The sequence below is a fragment of the Drosophila eugracilis genome, unplaced genomic scaffold (genome assembly GCF_018153835.1).
Source record: "Drosophila eugracilis isolate 14026-0451.02 unplaced genomic scaffold, ASM1815383v1 contig_586, whole genome shotgun sequence".
Taxonomy (NCBI): Eukaryota; Metazoa; Arthropoda; class Insecta; order Diptera; family Drosophilidae; genus Drosophila; species Drosophila eugracilis.
This window is the reverse complement of record NW_024573465.1, coordinates 21503-40180: the sequence shown is the minus strand read 5'-3', so window position 1 is coordinate 40180 and position 18678 is coordinate 21503. Positions and strand designations below refer to the sequence as shown.

Here is an 18678-nt window from a genome sequence, read left to right as displayed (position 1 = left end):
GTATATTCATATATATGATATATGATCATATATGGTATATGGTATATGATCAGGAAGTATTGAGGATTGACAGGCATTAGTCAAGATTACTCTTACAACATTTTTAAAGGAATAAACATTTTAAAGGAATTTTTAAAGAATACTTTCTTCGCCTCCCAAAGGTTCTAATAAAATGTAAAAAATCTTTTTAAAATAATAATAGGCATTGCCCACATTTCATTTCTGTAAACCGATAAATATTGACAAAGCAAATGTTATACAATTTCAATAAAATATATCGATTTTTATACTATGTACCCCACAGTACCACCTTAAGATGCGCAGACATCTCAAGATTGTACAAGCCCAATTTAGCTCTTATAGTTCCTGAGATCTCAGCAATTATAGTTTTTCTTGTTTTATGGGAGTTAGAGCGGGATGGCAGGATCCTAAAATAAACTTTCGCTGCGTAGGCGTCTTAAGAATCTTTGTATCTCTTGCAGTTCGAGAGATCTTACCGATCATATGGACATATAGACGGACATAAGGACATAGCTAAATTGGCTAAGCTATTGATCGTGGATAAACACAAGAAACTCAAGAACATCTTTTACAAGGATCAGCGCGATCGCCAAGCCGTTCCTGCGGTGGTGACCTCTCCATCGATTATCTGCGTTTCACCTGTCCGACGACGAGGCCCACACGTATCTCAATTTTTCTCATCTGCCCTCCTTATGTCGCCTACCATAACAAATTTAAAAATTCTATGAATTTTCAAATAAAATGCAACACCAGGTATTGAAATTTTATACAAGAACTAAAAAAAACATCAAAATTCATGTTATAAACCCTACCGTTTTTCACGGCTTGTGGTATTTAGAGTAGGTGTGCCCGAATGAGCTTGAATGAGCTTAATATATGGTAGAATAATCAGAATAATCCCAAGCTTCTCTTACAGTTCCCGAGATCTGTCCGTTTTTTTGTGTTTTATAGGCTTCAGAGGGGCGTGGCAGGACGCTGAAACAAACTTGTGCTGTTTGGGAAACTCAATAGTCAGCGTGCTTAATCATATTTATCTTTTATGGTTTCTGAGATTTCTGAGAGTTTATACGGACATACGGGATAAATAAATAAATTATCTAAAACTTTTATTATTCAAGACCTCAAGCAAAATAGCAAAATTGCTTAAGCCGGAATTTTTCATTGGAGCGTGCATTTTATATAGGCTGTATATTTTTTGGTTAAACAATAATTTTTCTTCACACAATTTAATGTCCAAAACTTTGTGTGTTCAGGGTGAGACACGTCTTTTTACCACATTAATTAGTATATTTGTTTGATTAGGACAATTAGGTTAGTAGGCATGACATGTCGGTAAAGGAAGTCAGGAGTCAGCATAAAAATATGCGCATATGGATACAATTTAAAACAGATAGGGGTAGAAAGGCTTTCCTGTTTATTTAAAATATTTTTTTTGTAGCTAATAAAATCCAAGTAACCTGTAGAAAATAAAGAGTACTATATTTAAACTTTAACTATTTAAAAACAAGTGATATTCTTACCCATTGAAAACAAATCTTTGGAATCAGAATTTTAGTTTTCAGATCAGAAAGAAAAATAACCGAAAAATAATTGTATTAAAATAAAAACTTTTTATTTTCAAAAAATTATAAAAATTTTTAGTTACATTTTTCAATATGTAATTTGTATAACCTGTCACATGGGATAGGAATACAAAATATCTGAAAGGCTTTTATTTTAAAAATAAATTGAAAATTATCATATTTATAGACTTTGAAAAAATGAATATAAATGTTATAAAAAATGTATGTAGGCTAAAATAATTTATTATTTTCAGACTTTCAAAGTAGAAATAAGAACTGGGGCTTAAAAAATAGTTTTCAACTTCGGGTCTTCGATAAAAAGATTATACTTTCATTTACATACACGAAATGATGGTTACATATTATAACTCTAGGTGTAACAAAAATGAGGGCGAAATTACACTTTCTAAGAAGCTGGAAGCTGTTTTATACAAATGAGTTTTGCAGCCGTTCTCATCTGCTTGTAGGAAAGACTACGTTCTGCGGGACTGTAAGATAAATTAAGTCGTGATTAAGCATGCAGACTCCAGTGACGCCTACCATGGCCAGTCAAAACTTGGTCACGCCCATAGTTACGCCCACAAATCGGAAAACATTGTTGAGACATGGCAACGGCTAGTTACTGGTCAACACAAATTTACATTGGACTACATATATTATTACTATTATATTCGGTATAAATTTCAAGTCGAACATTTGTTCCAGAAGTTATGAGAAAACCGAAAAGAGAGTTAAATGAAGTGAACGCTGAAAAGTAAACATGAAGTTGATGCTGAAAAATGTTTGCTTAGTAACGGGGTATTACATAAAAATAACAGCTTTCCTCTCTGTTTTGCTTGCAAACTTATCTACCTTACCGGCTAAAAACCCTTTTAAAACATCGACATGAATAGCTCTTGATTAAACTGAAGGTATCTAGGAGAAAAGATATAATTAAGGACAGACTCGGATAATACTTGTTTCCGACAAGCCCTTAAAAATCTGTCCTTTCATTAACTTTTTTAAGTATTATTCGCTTACCTTTTGTCCAGTCCTTAAAACTATTTTCGTTTTCGGTGTCCATACCGAGAGAGTTCGGGCCACCCTTGCCGAAGTGGCCGCGAGAGAGAATTTCCCAAGCTCGGTCGCACTCTCTGAGCATGTGTGGTGAAGTTCAGCAATTGTAAACAAGAAAAAAAATCTCTCTGGCTAAATGGTGGCGAGCGAAAAACTTGTAATTCAATTTTGAGGGGCAACTTTGCCCAAATGCAAGCCAAATGTAATTAACACGCACACAGACACCCGCACAGCCATTCGGATCTGTTGCAATGGAGTGGCAAAGCGACTTGTACACCTGCCAGGCTAGCAGACAGATATTCCCATCCCATCCTGACCCAGTCCAAGCCCAAACCCAACTCAACAGCCCATCCGCATCCCAATCCCATTCCCATACCCATCCCCTCTCTATCCGGCTGCCGTCGATTGGCATGGAGTGTGTCCGGAATCGCACTCTAACTCTAGGACTGTGCGAATTTCCGCTGCTCGGAGGGCTGGATGAAAGTGGCCAAGTGGGAGGCTGCCTCCGTCAGTTACAGGCTTAATTGAGTTGTGTTCGCAGCATTTAAAATGGCCAACAGCGCTAACGATCCGACCAGCTATACTGTGGCAGAAAAAACCACTACGAAAATAGCCTGCATAAATATTACAGTTCCATAAATTAGCAAAGCGTCAAAAAATTCTATTTAATTACTTACCTATTGCCACAAACACACAAACCGCATTACGGTTTTTAGGTATGCCAGAGCCTGTTAATTTCAAATTTAAATCAAATGAAGTATTTATGAATTAAATATTTTTCCAACGAAAAACTCTTAAGCGGACAAGAGTACTAATTTCTTAAAATATAAAAATGTACATTTTTAGCTTTTTGCCAACCTGAAGCCTCCCACAGTACCGCAAACGCAGCGGCAGAACACGAAATTGGATTAAATGCCGACGATTTGCAAGCAAAATACTTGCCACTCCGACTGCGTGGAAAACAAAATTTAAGCTTAAGTGGCCAAAATGAAATGTGCTGCTGTGCGAATGAATGAAAGCGAAAAGAATTTTCAAACAAACGGCAAATTGTTGCTCACCAGAAAAAAATATAAACTGAACTGCGGCAACAATCGCATAAATCTAAACCATTTTTTTACAAACGAAAAACATGAACAGCGGGACAAATTCGGTGATTGATGAATTGAACGAGAGTTACGCATACGCCATGTGGGCCGGGCAAAAAGTTGCAATAATTTCATTTAACATGCATAGCCAAACTGGCAAACTGTCACAACCCGGCACCCGAGCCAAGCCCACGAAATAAACCGATACCAAAGCCCAGGGCCACCCAGAACGATTCCCGATTTTGGTGCAATTTATGACTTTGGCCTGGATGCACTCGTCACAAATGCCAAAGTCGATTTCCCGGCCTCTCGCGTGCTTTTGAATGGCTCTCAATGGCTCGAAAATCTATGCATTTTGGAATATTTCTATGGATGAAAAGCAGGAAAACAGGAAACCAGGAGAATTTAAGGAGCCAGCAAAATGTAGTTGTGTGTTAGCCAACACAATTGAGTATTGGAAATCCATTTTCCCAGGTCCATATATATATGTATACACACTGAATGCGAGTGCTGCACATTTGATTACTACTGTGGGCGGTACTGAAGGCCACGGGAGCGAGCTAATGCGATTTGCGCCTGGGCTGCTGATTGTTACCGCCGATTCTGCCTCGGCCACATCATTTGCCGGTTGCCGTTTGCCGTTTGCATTTGCCTTTTTCCAATGACATTATTTACTTAGCATTTGCATTTGCATTTGCAATTTTGCATGCTGTGCATTGGCAATTGCCATCGCAAACACACACGAAATGCCAAAGGATAGTTGATTTTTACGTCTGCTGATTGTGCGCCCATTATGTTTATTTGGTCCCCAATAATGAATGCTACAATTAATTCGAAATAGCAATCAAAATGGGCTCAAACTATCCTCTTACAGAGTGACCAAGGGCATTTTGTGCATTTCCTATCTGAATTATGTGCTCCTTGTGGCAAATTGAGACTGAAAATGGCCGAAACAAGCTGCCAATCAAATGGCAAAGGGCTTAGAATGGCCTCATTTAGGAGCAAAGGGGCCCCTTCTGTGCCGAGTTTTTAGTTTCAACAGGGAAAATTAAATTTGTCGCTTCAATTTTCTCTATTTTTCTTCGATTTTTTGCAGATTTTGTGTGCGAAACAAAATAAAAGTCGAACTTGCATTCTCAGCCTTTTGCCAGGCAACTCAAATAGAATGCCTGAAAATATTCGAAAAGCATTTTCAGCATGTTGCTGAGAGAGGGAAATGTTTTAAAAAACTCGTTCTATGCCGGAACTATGGGCTCAGGTTTTTCCTGCCCGAAACCGCACTGGCGGTGGCAAAATGTTTGATTAAATTTTCATTCTCGAGAGCAAAATTTTGCGGTTACTCATAAGCTTTACAGGCCCTTTACCTGGGCTCAAAAGTTTCGAATCATTTGGGCTAAAATATGGCCGCCAGGTAAATGCGATGATGAGGCAATTTATTTGTGTTTATTTTCGGCATTTCGGCATTCGTTTTCCGTTCTTTCCCCAGCATTTCTTTTCACTTCTTTGTCGATATTTTACAGGAGCCTTGGCCCAGACCCTCGAAACATTGAGATGATTAAGTGTTCGCTGGCGGGGCAAGTATTAATAAACTTACAGCGGTGGAAAAATATGCTTGTATGGCAAAGGAATGACCACCGATCCGGGGAAACGGCTTGTAAAGGGAGCGACAATATAATTTAAATTTATTTAACAACCGACTTGTTAAAATCGTAAACCGAGAGGGATGGGTCCACATAGCAAATACACACATACAAACTGACGTAGAAATTGCACCACAACAACATTAAGTAGCTCATTAAATTTCCTTAACCAACAGAACACAACACAAACAAGCCACTGGCAGACCAACTGACTTTTCGTTTTTATTTTGTAAGTAGGAAATATTATAGTAGAAAAACGGCGCCGAAAGAAATGAAATCGCCGGGGAGGGCCGGCGTCAGAGAGAGAGGGGGCGTGGCAGCGGACTGCGGACTGTGGACTGCCTCAAAGCGAGCGAGCTGTAAAAAACCCCGTAAGTGTATTTTTATTGCGTATAAAATGCATTTTGCAATGCCACACAAAACTCAAGTGGTGTGCGTTCTGAGCGGAAGTTACGACCAGCGGGCTAGGACCACAAACACACCCATACACACACCTCCAAAGCACACAAAGATACTCTCTGGTTTGCGGCGGCTCTGTGTGGGTGGACGCTTATGTGTGCTCCACGAAATCTTGATGTCGGAAGTTATGGACTACGAAATCAAGGAAATCGCTGGAAATTTCTTACTCTTGCTATTGCATTTTTGAAATAATTTTCATTTAGAGGTAGGGCAATCAAGCGGAAGCAATCTAAAAATGTTGGAAATATTTAAATATTTATTGTTTACCTACTATTTAATACCGCACGAGTCCATAAATAAACGATTTTACCACAAAATAAAACATTTTCAGTTTGGCCAGATAGATTCTAACACACCACAGGTTTTTAATTGCCTGGCTAATTGTGAAAATATTGCAAAATGTAGGACAACAATTTTAAAATATACTTTGCTGGAAAGCAAAGCCAAAATAAATGAATTCGGGTTTTTAGCAAACAAGACCAAACAAAACTCATTAAAATAACTTAAACGTTGTTCGCAATAAAGGCTAAATATGATCACTTGAGTCAACAGAACAAAGCACTTAAATGCGTACCAAATATTCAAGACGTACATTACTTACACTCAAGTCCCCGGCAGGACTTAATCATACTTTCCCTAAAGCAAACTTCTTCAGCCAGTGCAAATACCCCAGTCAAGTAAAACAAACGAGTTGGCAAGCAATGATTGCTCAGCATTGCTACTTGTTGTTAAATATGTTGCACAAACAAACAACATTCATTACACCAGCAAGTGGGGCTTGTTCGCAGGGAATGGGGCAGAAATGAAGGATCGTTTATGTGAATGCTGGGAAAATTGGCTGTGCAGTGTGTAAAAATCGAAAGAAGCTATTGCCAAAAGGTGAAAGTTAAGCGCGGGTTAACTTATTTCAACGGTGATGGCATCGTGTTTTACACCTTGTTCAAGTTAAAGGTTCAATCAAACGGAGTTTACCCAGGGCGTATGGGTGATAAAAATAGCTGAGGTTATCCTCTGGGTGTGTTTTATGTTAATCATGTTCAGTGAATAAAAATAAATGGCAATCCATTTGGTATGATTTACAAAACAACCATTTCTCAAAGGGTAACCATCGCCTATGACCATTCCCATTTGAGTAATATACATCTCATTCTATTGCTTTAATAAAGTTGCAAGTAAAGTTGTATCAATAAAACCGCACAGCGAACGAACCACAACGAGTACAAGTAATAAACACTTTATTCAACTGAGTGAGTAATCCAAATCCCATTCAACTACTGGTTGCCCAGTGCGTATGGGTAATAAAAATCCATTGCTCTACGATGGCCAGCTTGTGGCTTTAAGTTATGCATAAGTTGGACTTTTTTCCAGACACTCTTTTCGAGCACTATTAATTATAATTTTTTCTCCGGCTATTCTGGCAACATATGTATGTATGGACACAGACACGGGTGTCGGCCAAACATTTTTAAAATTATATATATACATTCCTTATATGTATTTATAAAAAAAAGGGAGAACAGACACCGACACGGACACTGACACGCTCACATGTGCCGGAAATTGGCGCACACCTTGCAGCCATGCAGTGGCAAGAATTTTTCCATAAGCATCATAAAACCAGGGGCTGACCGGACGACGGTCAGGCCATTGGATATATGCGGCGTGGCAGCGTAAATGGGGACTGGGGGCAGCTCAGCATGCGGAAATTATAATTTATAGCTGTGAGCTGCGGATGCCAGAGCATTCACTGTGATTTTTTACCCGTGTGAGAGGGCTTTTCTTCTTGCCAGCGACTTTAAAATCGGGGGTAACTTTGGTATTAATTGAAGTTGGCCATCGAAGTTGAAAGTCCACTGAAGCATGAATCACAGTCTACGGCAGTTTCAAAGTGTGTCCAAAAATAAAGGAAAGTCCTAATTTTTTGTCAATATATCGAGTCGGGTGTTGCATGAACTGGAGTGGAATGAATTAACATTCCCTGTGTGGGTATCTATATTGTATAAAACTGTATTTAAGTCCTTTTAACCTTTTTAACATTTTGCCAACGATTAAAGTATCATACTCTAATGCCCATAAATAGTTAACTCACTTTGAAAGCAAATGTTTAATTCAATGACAGGCATGACTGCATTCACAGCTCCGATTTCGTATTGTGAAACCTTTGCAAATTACTTTCAGCTGAGCAATTATTCATGAATGTTTATTTTTGTGGCCTAGGCACAAAAAACCAACAATAAATTGAAAAGGTATTTGATTAATTTTAAAGATCGAATCCAGCCACGGGCATTACAAAATTAAAGACCAAATTTACATGACGTCTCCTGGCTATTGTTCGCTGCGTAAACATTTGTTAAGTTGACCTTTTTCAGGTGTTTATGCTGCGCAAACAAAGCTCGGCTCAACGGCTAAAAAATGGCCATAAAATGGCTTTTGACAAATGACGCACTTCCTGTCAACGCACACAGTCACACAATCCCACACATGCACACAGTTGTCCTTTATCGGAAACTTGTAATAAAAAAGGTCGAAACAATTGCTGCGCGTTTAAACATGAAAATGTTCACATAGTTGCACAGTTCAACAATATAATAATTCATTGTGTGAATTTATTTATGAATGCATCTCAAATATTTAATATGCACAAACGGCAGTTTGTTTAAACGTAATTTAGCGGAAAAATGGAAACAGATGCGGAATTTATTCTACAGTATTTAGTTTACTGCCCGAAGCGATATAGCTTTTTTGAGCAAAATTTAAAATTAATAAGTTAATATAAAACAAATTTCCTTACAGCTCAAAATACTCGTATAACGCAAGCCAACACATTCTTTCGGCTAATTAATTACACAAACGGGCAATAAAACGGATTTAATTGCATAATTAAACTTATTGGTTGTGTATTTTTCATAAAGTAATTATATCTCTGCATTGCAAAGAGTAATTGCAAAAATAAATGTGCTAATTAAACCACTTGCAAATGGAATAAATAGCATTATTTACTTTGCCATTATAACCCTAGCAACCCAGACCTAAGTCGGTTTTCAAAAGATATTCAACACGACGCTTTTCCTTTGGTGTCATTTGAAAGAATTTCGAGACATAGACTTTTCAGCTCTTGCTTGGTATGCAGAGGGGGCCAAAGAGTCTTATAGCAAAGCATTCTGAAAAGCAAAGTGAGTCTATCTGAATTTTCATTTTATGCCAGTAGCTTACTTCCTCACAAAATATTGGTCACATGTATTGCGTTGGTTGGCAATGAGGTGCTCCATTTCCTGTAGAAACTGCCTGTCATACTCCTCCTTGGTGTCCATATACCGCACCAAGCAATTAAGATTACTGTGAAATATATCTGTTACAAAAATATATAAGATAAATATACCCGAAAGCGAACTATTGGAAATTCTTAATTTGGTAGCTGGGATTCAAACTAAGATCGGCTTCATCATGAAAACGACGCCTGGGACGACACCACTCGTCCAGTTCCGTTAAGCGATTTGACTTATTGGAAAGCAAGGAATTCAAGGAATTGGTCCTGCCCTTGGCGATGAAATCCTCCACCTTCTTTGACCTAACCTCGGCCTTGGCCAGCGACGTTTGGCTGGGGCGGGAAACAGGAATCTTCTTTCCCCGCAGGACATCGCCAAAGGAGGTGTTACGCTTAATGGGTTTCAGACTAGAATCCGACATATTGAAAATTTTTTACTGTCCAACGGAAATTTATGGCAAAACGACATACAAGTCTATTTGAGCTATATGATATGGCATACCTAAGTGGGCTACACTTTGATTCGACAATTAATGCTTTAAAAAATATGCCGCATAGTTGTCAGTGTCAACAATATAAGTGTCCTTTGGGACTCCATCCTTTAAGCCGCTGGTGTTAATTAATAATAATGAAAATAGCCGAGAATATCATGTGGATTTATCGGTCGATATCTGGAAACAGGACGGGCTGCTGCATTTTATTTACAGAACCATTCACATTGGCATTTCAAAAATCATTCATTAATTTTTTAATTCAACAATCAGACTGGTGCAAAGAGTCGTGAAAGAAAAACAGCAAAAAATCTCTGTAAAAATATCACATGCAATTAATGCAGACAATATGCATGCAATTATGGTAAGGGATATGCATGGTAAAAAATAATCACAACCAAATTTACACGAGAGTTTCGATCCCAAAGATTACCTATATGATATAAACTGTAATTATCTGTTACGGGAATTAACTGCAAATCAAAGTTCAGTGATGGATTCTTAGTTTATCACCGTTTGCCGTGCTATGAACATCTTTCCACATAAAATAAAGTTGGAGTTGCACTTGTTAATCTACCCAAATTTGCAACCATTATCCAGGTGTTCACAGAAATGAAGTTCGAAAATATTCCACACATTTTCGCTCCATTAAATATGCATTCGCGCGTTTAATTTAATTTTCCGAGCGGCTCCGAGCTGACGGAACCGAAACATCAGCCGGACCACTAGAGTGGCCCACTGAAAGGGGAATAGGAGCTGCCGCCGACAGGAGACCTGGCCACATGTTGTTTGCCCAGCAAAAACATGGACCGAAATGCTGTGTCTATTAAGAGCACATTTAACCAAAGCCCGGGCTCTGGCACGTGTGCAATGAAAACAAACGAGCCCATTATTGTTACACTTTTCTTTGGCAACCCGGCCGTCGAGCCCATTAATGATGTGTTATGGCCTCAAGAGGCCGGCCTAGGCGATCCTTGAACTTTGTCTGGTCAAAGCGCCTCTGAATTGAACTCTAATTGCACATAATGAATTGCACACATTAGGTCAACGAACGGTCCGGGCTGCCACAAACTGCCTAATGGAAATGCAATGAACTATTTATGGGCATTAGTAGCCAGCAATTGGCTGGCTAAAGTTTGATCACGCACACGGATTATTAAAGTTCAGATTTCCCCAGTTTCTCTTTAAAGTGCTCACCAAAATCTGTGGCTCTTTTCCCCTGGCTTTTCGGACTCGCAAACATTTCTGACGGCCACAAAATTGACAGCAAGTCCCCACAGCGCGTAATGACAAAACACTGACTAAAATGTTAACAGCAAATCCAATTTATTACACCGAGCGGCCGGTGTCGGACATTAATTAGCAAACGGGACACGTAAAAGGTATTAAATGCAAACTCAATCTGGCGACAGGGAGGAGGCCGAATATCAGAGTGGTTGATCAAATCTGGTGATGGTGATACAAACACAGCGTTTGGGGAATATCGAGAATGACCGCAATCTGCGACAAATTCCCGCGGAGCGTGTTTAAAGCTTTAGTGATTTTATTTAATAGAAATTCGATAATATCGGCATTAAACTTTATTCATAAAAAACACTCTACACAAACAGCACGCATTAAAAATATTCAATGGTCAATGGTGAATGGGAGTGTAAACAACAACATTTAATGCCATACGCTAGGGGATTACGAGTGTAATTATATGCCATTTTGACATGAAATCCAAACCAGATCAGGAAATTGATTTCAGGGATGCCGCTGCTGCGGAGTCCATTAAGGAATTAAGTTTACTTTGCACTCTGCCAATATTTTTAAAACACATATGTATGTTTGGCAATTATTTTACTTCGTTGCTTCCGGACTTTGGAATAGCAAAGTAAAACAATTTCACTTATGCACAAGTATTTCATTTTGTCACACAAATTCATCTTAAGCCCTCTCGCTCCAATGTCCTCGCTCCTCGCTCCAAAATCCTGCAATTCAGATATAATCTCTGTCAAACCCACACACATTTGCACAGATGTTTGAGCAACTCAACTGAGACTTAAGAGATTTTGCAGCTTCCTCCATTGTTTCTGGGTCCTTGGTCAACTTTTAATTTATTTGATTACTGCGAAATTGCGCACCTTCTCTAGTTGAGGAAGCATCAGGACGGCTTCCATATATAGTTTTGCAGGCAATTAATTTCAGCCATGGCTCCGAGCATTATTCACTTCGAGGCGGACGACATATTTTAATTTGATGGAGACCTAATAGGGTTTCGAGCATATGTTCACAGCAAAACTTGTGAAAAGGGAAAAACTTTAAATGCAAATGACTTGGCATATGGCTGAACTTGTACCACCACGATGGCGTTTCGGATGAGGTTCTGAGATGAGTTCTGTAAGTTGAAGACTTCGCTCTAGCAAGCAGACAAATAGTCTGACGGATTTGGGTCGAAATCAGTCGTTGGAACACAAAGCCAAGTTCCACTGAGTCATCAGGTTAATTCAATTTGAGTTGTAAGCAAATTTTGCACAAATTAAATGCACAAACTTTTGCCATTGACAGACGACACACACGCCAACCAAGAGCAATAAATTTCCGAAGTGTTTATGTAAACGACCCCGGTTTGTTGTGTGGAAACAGAAAATGAAAGCCATCGTCTGGCTGCACTTTGTCACCAGGCATGCGGAACATAATGCCGATTTTTTCGCCTGGAAAATGGCAGGGCGATAATAAATCTTCCGCTTGGAACAAATCACAGCAATTCCATTATATACACATTTAATGATGTTGCCAGCCAAAGCCGCCAAATCCGAATCCAAATCCAAATCCAAAGCAACGAGCCAGAGACAATTACTTGCAGCCCGCGAGCATTTTCTACGGTTTCTTGCACAGAAAAAAATCATGAACTAATACTTATGCTTTTTATTAAATAAAGAAGAATGTTTTTTGAGCCTAAAAAATCTAGTTTTTGTTAAAGTTTATTATATTTTTCGCTTAAAGGCTGAAAGAAAATGTTTAAACATGAAAAGGAAGAACGATTTATGGATATTGTATGCTGAATGTAAAATAAAATTATGATCTATGTAAATCATAAATATTCTGGAAAATGTAGGTATATATATTCAGAAAATTATCTTTGTCTAGAAAATTCTCATATTTTTTGTGTGTGTGTCAATGGTGCAAATGGCTCTTTGGGTCTTCGGCAAGTGCAGCAACATGGCCAAGTTGTTAAAATAATCACAAGGAATGGCCGACCAGCCCAGGGAATTTTCCAGGACAGTATAGAAGGGATGTGAAGGGATTGCCGGAGCAAAGACAAAGTTGCAGTGGAGCACTGTTGCTGCGATTATTTTTAATTAGCAAAATTTCTTTATGCATTGACAGTGGCAGAAAGGTAGCGGCAAAGTCTTTCATTAATTAGAGTTGGCCGCAAAGTATGCAACGCTTTTTGTTGTCTTCGCTACTCACCAACACACTAAAAACGAGTGAGAATAGAAGGGGAAAGCACCCACATGTGGGCACTAAACTTTCGCACCTGCCTAGCCTCAACGTCATCACCTCTGCTTTATATTTACCCATAAATCTGCCACGAAATAGAACAGCAGGCAAAGAGGCAAAAAACGGAACGGCGACAGAGTTTTCCCCCAGGAAAAATATTTTCCACCGAAGCTGCTTATTAGCTTTGACATTCGAGTGCGATGCACTCTGCCCGAAAGGTGTTTCGCTTGATGTTTTGCAATCTTCTTTTTATTATCCGCATATACATCATTTTTTAGGGGTTTACATAAAACATGACGCAGGCGGGGACGGAGATGGAGGGGCAGCATAATTTATTACTCGCTCTCATGCACTTTTTAAAGTTAAGCGAACATGGCATCATTTGTAATAACGTGGGTGCTCGAAGTACGTATGGAAGTCTTGGTAGAAATTTGCAAGGTATAGATCAACATTCTCTTTATCATGATTTAAATTTTATCATGAATTAAATTTAAAAAATGAAACCAAACTCTTTTTTTTAATAGCTTGCCATTTGTCTGCCTATAATCATTTTAATACATTTTCGCATTACTGAATATTTTAAACAAAATTCTAATAGCACATTAAACAATGGTGATATTTAAGGGAAATACAAAATCAAAATCCCTAGCCAGGTATTTAAAAGTCGCATTTTACTTGAACCTTTTAAGCACTTATCTGTTGGATATTTTGTCAGCAATATTTTGGGAATATGTCGTATGGAAATGCATAGTTGTCTCAAAGTTTTCTGATAAAAGTATCGTGTCCGGTGACCTCAATGCGACAAGTTATGTCCGACTTTCAAGCTCCGTTGGAATTTGGTCTTGGCCTGCAACGCCATAACCCCGGGCTAAGCATCGAGTAGCCAGCTAACCAAAAAATATCATAAAACTTTTCAACTTTTCCATTTCACTAAATGTGTATAGGAATGCGGGCCGAAAGTGATAGGGGAAAAGGAAAGGGAGCTTCTGGACCATGTCAAGAATGGCTCGCTCACGTTGCGTTGTTGACCGCATCACGCTCCAGAGCATAAAGCAATTACAGCGCCGTGCATTGAATCCTGGCGCTCCTTCAGATACTCCAGTCCTGGTGCTGCACGCACCTCCCGGCGGCACTTTGATTTATGAAATTTTCCGAGCATCAGCCCTGGCTCTTTACACCAGCCAACATCCTCAATGGGTTCGGCTTTGGGGTTTCGAGCGGAGCAGATTTGATTTCCAGTCAGTCATTGACTTGACTTGACTTGACTGGGCTAACCAACTTTTCGACGCCACTGGCATGTGTGCCTGCACAGGGGAAAAATAAATATCAGCTTGAGAGTTCTAAACACTTTCTGGATTTTTATATCTCAAAAATAAACATGTCTCTGCGATATGGGTTCAAAGTTCAGCGACACTCAAAATAAATATATTTCTTAACCTCCACCGCTATTTATTTTATTTTACTTTTATCATTAAGGTCTTACTTAGCCTTGATCTTAATTCTTAACTTTCCTGTTTGTTTGTTTGTGCAAATCAATGTTTACCTGGTAAAAAACTATCAACGAATCCTTTAAATGTATTTTCTAAAACTCCTTAAAAGGGACGAAAAAGTAAAATTTTAAATTTTTGGACTTGGAAAATTGTATAGTTTTTAATCTATGATTTAATTATTTAAAACACTTTTCAACACCTTTTCTATCTTTAGATACCAACCACGTTTTTGAACTGAATTTTCACTTAATCAATAGGAAAAATCTGTTTTCTCCAAGTGACCCACCTGTAGTCTATTGAATAGGATCTGCTGCATGCCCCATTGCTCTGCAACTTTTTGGGGGAAAACCGGAAAAGTTTCGGTTGCATTTGGCCGTTGTCTCTGTTGCTCTGAAAAGTGGCTTAGACTGTCGACAGAAAACTTCAGTCAGCCCCGGCTTAAATCTTGTCAATTCCCATTCTTGTCTTTTTTTTCGTGTGGGCGAGAGTGTGTGCTTCTGGTTTTCCTATATTTCAGACAAGTGACAATAAAGTTTTTAGTTTTTGGCTGAGAGTGCGTGACGAGTTTTCGCCATTAGCCAGAGTCGAAGAAACTTTTTGGTTTATAGAGAGCAAGACGAGCTGCCTGTTAATGAAGCCATAATGAGTCTTGCTGTGCAACTTGAATGAAAACGATGGCCAGCCTCGTAATCAAATCGAAAGACGAAACTGCCATTCGGAGTAGCAATTTTAGAGGATTTATTTCGGCCACCTTGGGTAGTTGTGGGGGAATTGCTTTTCCACTTTTCCGCCACTAATCACAAGTGCCCAATCATCTTTATTGCTCGACTCGAACTCAAATAGCGCCTGTCGAAGCCAAACAAGGATACTGAATACAAGGACAAGGATTTGGGGGCTTGGGAACCTCTCAAATTGCTGCCGTCAAAGCCGCTGAAATTCGTTTGCGGGGCGAAATTCACTTGCGATTGTTTGGCAAAAGCGCTGTTGATGTGGCTGGGTGTTTCCGCATGGTTTCGGAGTGGCTGGGGGTGGTGGTTTAGCTGAAGCAACCATCGGTGAAATTCCCGTGAAAGCCACAGCAAATACACACACAAACACATACACACCCACTCAGGGGCAAAGACAAGCAAAGGTGCAAACCAGACGGGATAAACAAAAAACACGTTGCGTTTCACCGAAAAGAAAGGAAAACAGTAACAGCTTTCCACCTAGAGAGAGGCAAGGAAAAAGCCTGGCCCAAGGGAAAAGCCAAAAACCTAACCCGAAAAAATAACCGGCAAATCGAATCCACAAAAAATGCTAATTTTATTTTGGTTTCTTGTGCGTCTTCTGCGTGGGTGGGTGGTCGTGGTCCGTAATGTACAATGTTGGCCAGCAAATTGGGCTAAACATGTCTATCTCTGCGGCACGTACATTGGCATTATCTATAATCCATTAGGAGCCCAGGCAGAATCAATTGCAGGCACTTGACACATGAATAAATGGCTTTTAAACTGACACCGAAATAAATTAAATAATAAAAGTCTAAACAACGCCTCGGGATTTGTTTTGAGCCAAAGCCGTAAAAACTCGAATGCTTCTACTTTGTAACAAGCCATTTTACATTTGATTCTAGCTCCCTAACAGTTTGAATATCTTAAATAGAGCCTTTTACACAAAAGGCAAAAAAAAGAAATACAAATGAAGAGAACTGCCTAACGATCTGCATGTTTTTAGCATTCATCCCACCGCAGGCTTAGCTCAACTAATTTGTTTTTTCTGTTTTCTCAGTTTTTCCTTTCCGGAAAATATATCTAAATTCCAAATTTCAGCAACAACCGACTAAGCATCAGAATCCACTCGGAACAAGAAGCCGAAACTAGTTATGCATTTAGTTTAGCCAGTTTGGCATTCGAACATGCCAAAGCCAAATGCCAATTACCACGAAAGCGCCATTGAGTAAGCCATTTAAATGCAGAGGGCCAACAACAGCTCCCCAATGCGTCTGCGAGTCTGTCGAGAATCCAGACCCCGGTATCCCCACTTGACTGGGTCATTCTCGGGGGGACTAAGTGCGGGGGAAATTACTTAATGCGGTCATTAGTTCGGCGCATTTGGCCAACTAGATTCGACTGGGTGCGATGTCTACACTACTCAATGTGAATGCACTGTGCAGAATAGTAGTCCCTTTTCTTACCCCCAAACATTGGAAGTTAAGAAATGATTGGCTTTCATCATTTTTTTGTTGATCCCCTTATAAGTCGAGTATTTAGACTTTGATTCAGACATGAAACTAGAATGCATTAATATCACAGAAATATTTAGTGTTCTTATATAAGAGTAATCCATGTGCAGACTTAAACTGATTTATAGATTAAATTTAAAACTTTTAATCTATTTATTATATTAAATAAGCTAAAGTCTAATTATGAAATTTGTCTTTCCTCTGCATTCACCACTTAAATGTCTAGAATTCGAGCGAGAGTGTAGTTCAGCCGCAATTCAAAGTGAACTCAATTGAAATGAGATGGAATTTTTAGTTAGAAAAAGATGGATTATGAGTTTGTAAAATGCTTTCAGCACTTAATTCCCACGTGTCAATTGCTTGGCATCCGCTTACACCTAAACCAGATATTTCTGGGAGTATGGAGATGGAAGCCCCTAGGTGGTGGCACATAAAAAATGGGAGCTTAGTAGGGACAATCCAAGAGATTACCAACCTGAAAGTTTGGACTCGTAGGCGGGGAAAGACGTGGGAAGCTGGGGATGGGGCACTGGTAAACACGAGTCCGCGAACAAATGCGCGAATGATAAAAACTAAGCATGTCCGTGGGTTGGTGTTTTGTTTTTCGTCCCCCAAAAATGTTGCCATGGTTGATGGCACCATGAGCGTGCCTGGAGCCCGATTTAAGCATTTACGGTGACCGCCCTTCACATCCGGTAATGTGTAAGAATACCAAAAATGAAGTGAATTATTCGAAATACACCTCCACGTATTGATGATTTTGCATACGTATTTTTGGACCACGCTTCCTTTAGTAAGGTTACTTTTTAAAAGATATGAAAAGATTGAAAATTCCATTTTCCTTGTAATTACAAAATTTTCCTTTTCTATTATTATTTTTTATACCATCTAAAAAAAAGAGAAATTATAAAAGAAAACACATTTTAATATGATTTTGGTTCCTATAATAACAACGCTCTTAAAATAAATCGAATTTAAAAAAATGTATTCTTTTTTAGGTTTAATTTATTTATTTATTTATGAAGATCTCCCAAGTAATTTAAAATTAATAGGCAGCGGTGATGTTGAGCAATGGCAACTGGGGCCTTCAGCTCGGTTGTTTAATCACATGAGTACTATTTTATATATACATTTTGGCTAAATAAGAACTATCTTAAATAAGGTGATATAAGTTTGTTTTTTTTAGAAATAGTATTATTTTTAATATGTTTGGTAAAGTGGGGTTTGAGATGGATTAGTGAAATGGTGGTTTTAAATAATAGTTGGCTTTGGCTTACAGTTAGTCAGTAAATGATTAATTAATAAGGCATCGTTGGCATCATTCCAGAACGGACAGGTCCTTGTTTCAGTTAGGTCCATGTAGTGTGTATGTGTAATTTTTTTTAAGTTGTTACACCGTTATCACTTAAGAAGAAAAACCTCCTTCAAAATAAAAGAATTATTAGCAACAAGCAGATGATGCCCCAAACACGACTGTTGGCCCCATCTGTTGTTCAGTCTTTGCGTATTTTGATTTGATTTAAAATTTAAATATATTTGGAGTGTCAGAAGTGAAAGGAATATAAGCAAATAAAACAAACATTATTAATGTGTACTGCACAATATTTTTTATTCTCTAAGAATGTTCCCCTACCTTAAGGTTACCATGTTCTTAAAAACAGCAAATTTTGATAAAGTTAACTTCCACAGAACTCTAAAACATTTTTTGATTAGACCAGTGTTTTTTAATGATTTGTTAGTAAAAATACTTCATTTGTTTTAAGCATTTTGTGCAATGCTGTCAGGTCAAAAATAAACAGATATATTGATTTAAAGAAAGAACACTCAGAATTCAATTAAAATCAGACATCTCACCTTATTTCGTCAAGGATACCTAAAAAGGAATCTATATGGGTAAAC

At 38.6% G+C, this 18678-nt stretch overlaps 1 protein-coding gene across 1 annotated transcript; it reads right to left on the bottom strand.

Annotated features, from left to right (window-relative positions):
* Positions 1-8710: 8710 nt before the first annotated feature.
* LOC108115104 lies at positions 8711-9545 on the bottom strand. The gene is made up of 3 exons (XM_017226351.2): positions 9215-9545; positions 9037-9159; positions 8711-8984 (listed from the first exon to the last, which is right to left on the bottom strand). Exons 1-3 carry the CDS (start codon positions 9508-9510, stop codon positions 8876-8878), a joined length of 528 nt encoding a protein of 175 aa, XP_017081840.2. The 5' UTR covers positions 9511-9545; the 3' UTR covers positions 8711-8875.
* Between the last annotated feature and the right edge of the window lie 9133 nt (positions 9546-18678).

Coding starts and splice junctions, on each gene's coding strand:
- LOC108115104 (XM_017226351.2), bottom strand. CDS start 9,510: ATGTCGGATTCTAGTCTGAAACCCATTAAGCGTAACACCTCCTTTGGC. Junction 9,160..9,214: donor CAAATTAAGAATTTCCAATA/GTTCGCTTTCGG, acceptor TATATTTCACAG/TAATCTTAATTGCTTGGTGC. Junction 8,985..9,036: donor GACCAATATTTTGTGAGGAA/GTAAGCTACTGG, acceptor TTTGCTTTTCAG/AATGCTTTGCTATAAGACTC.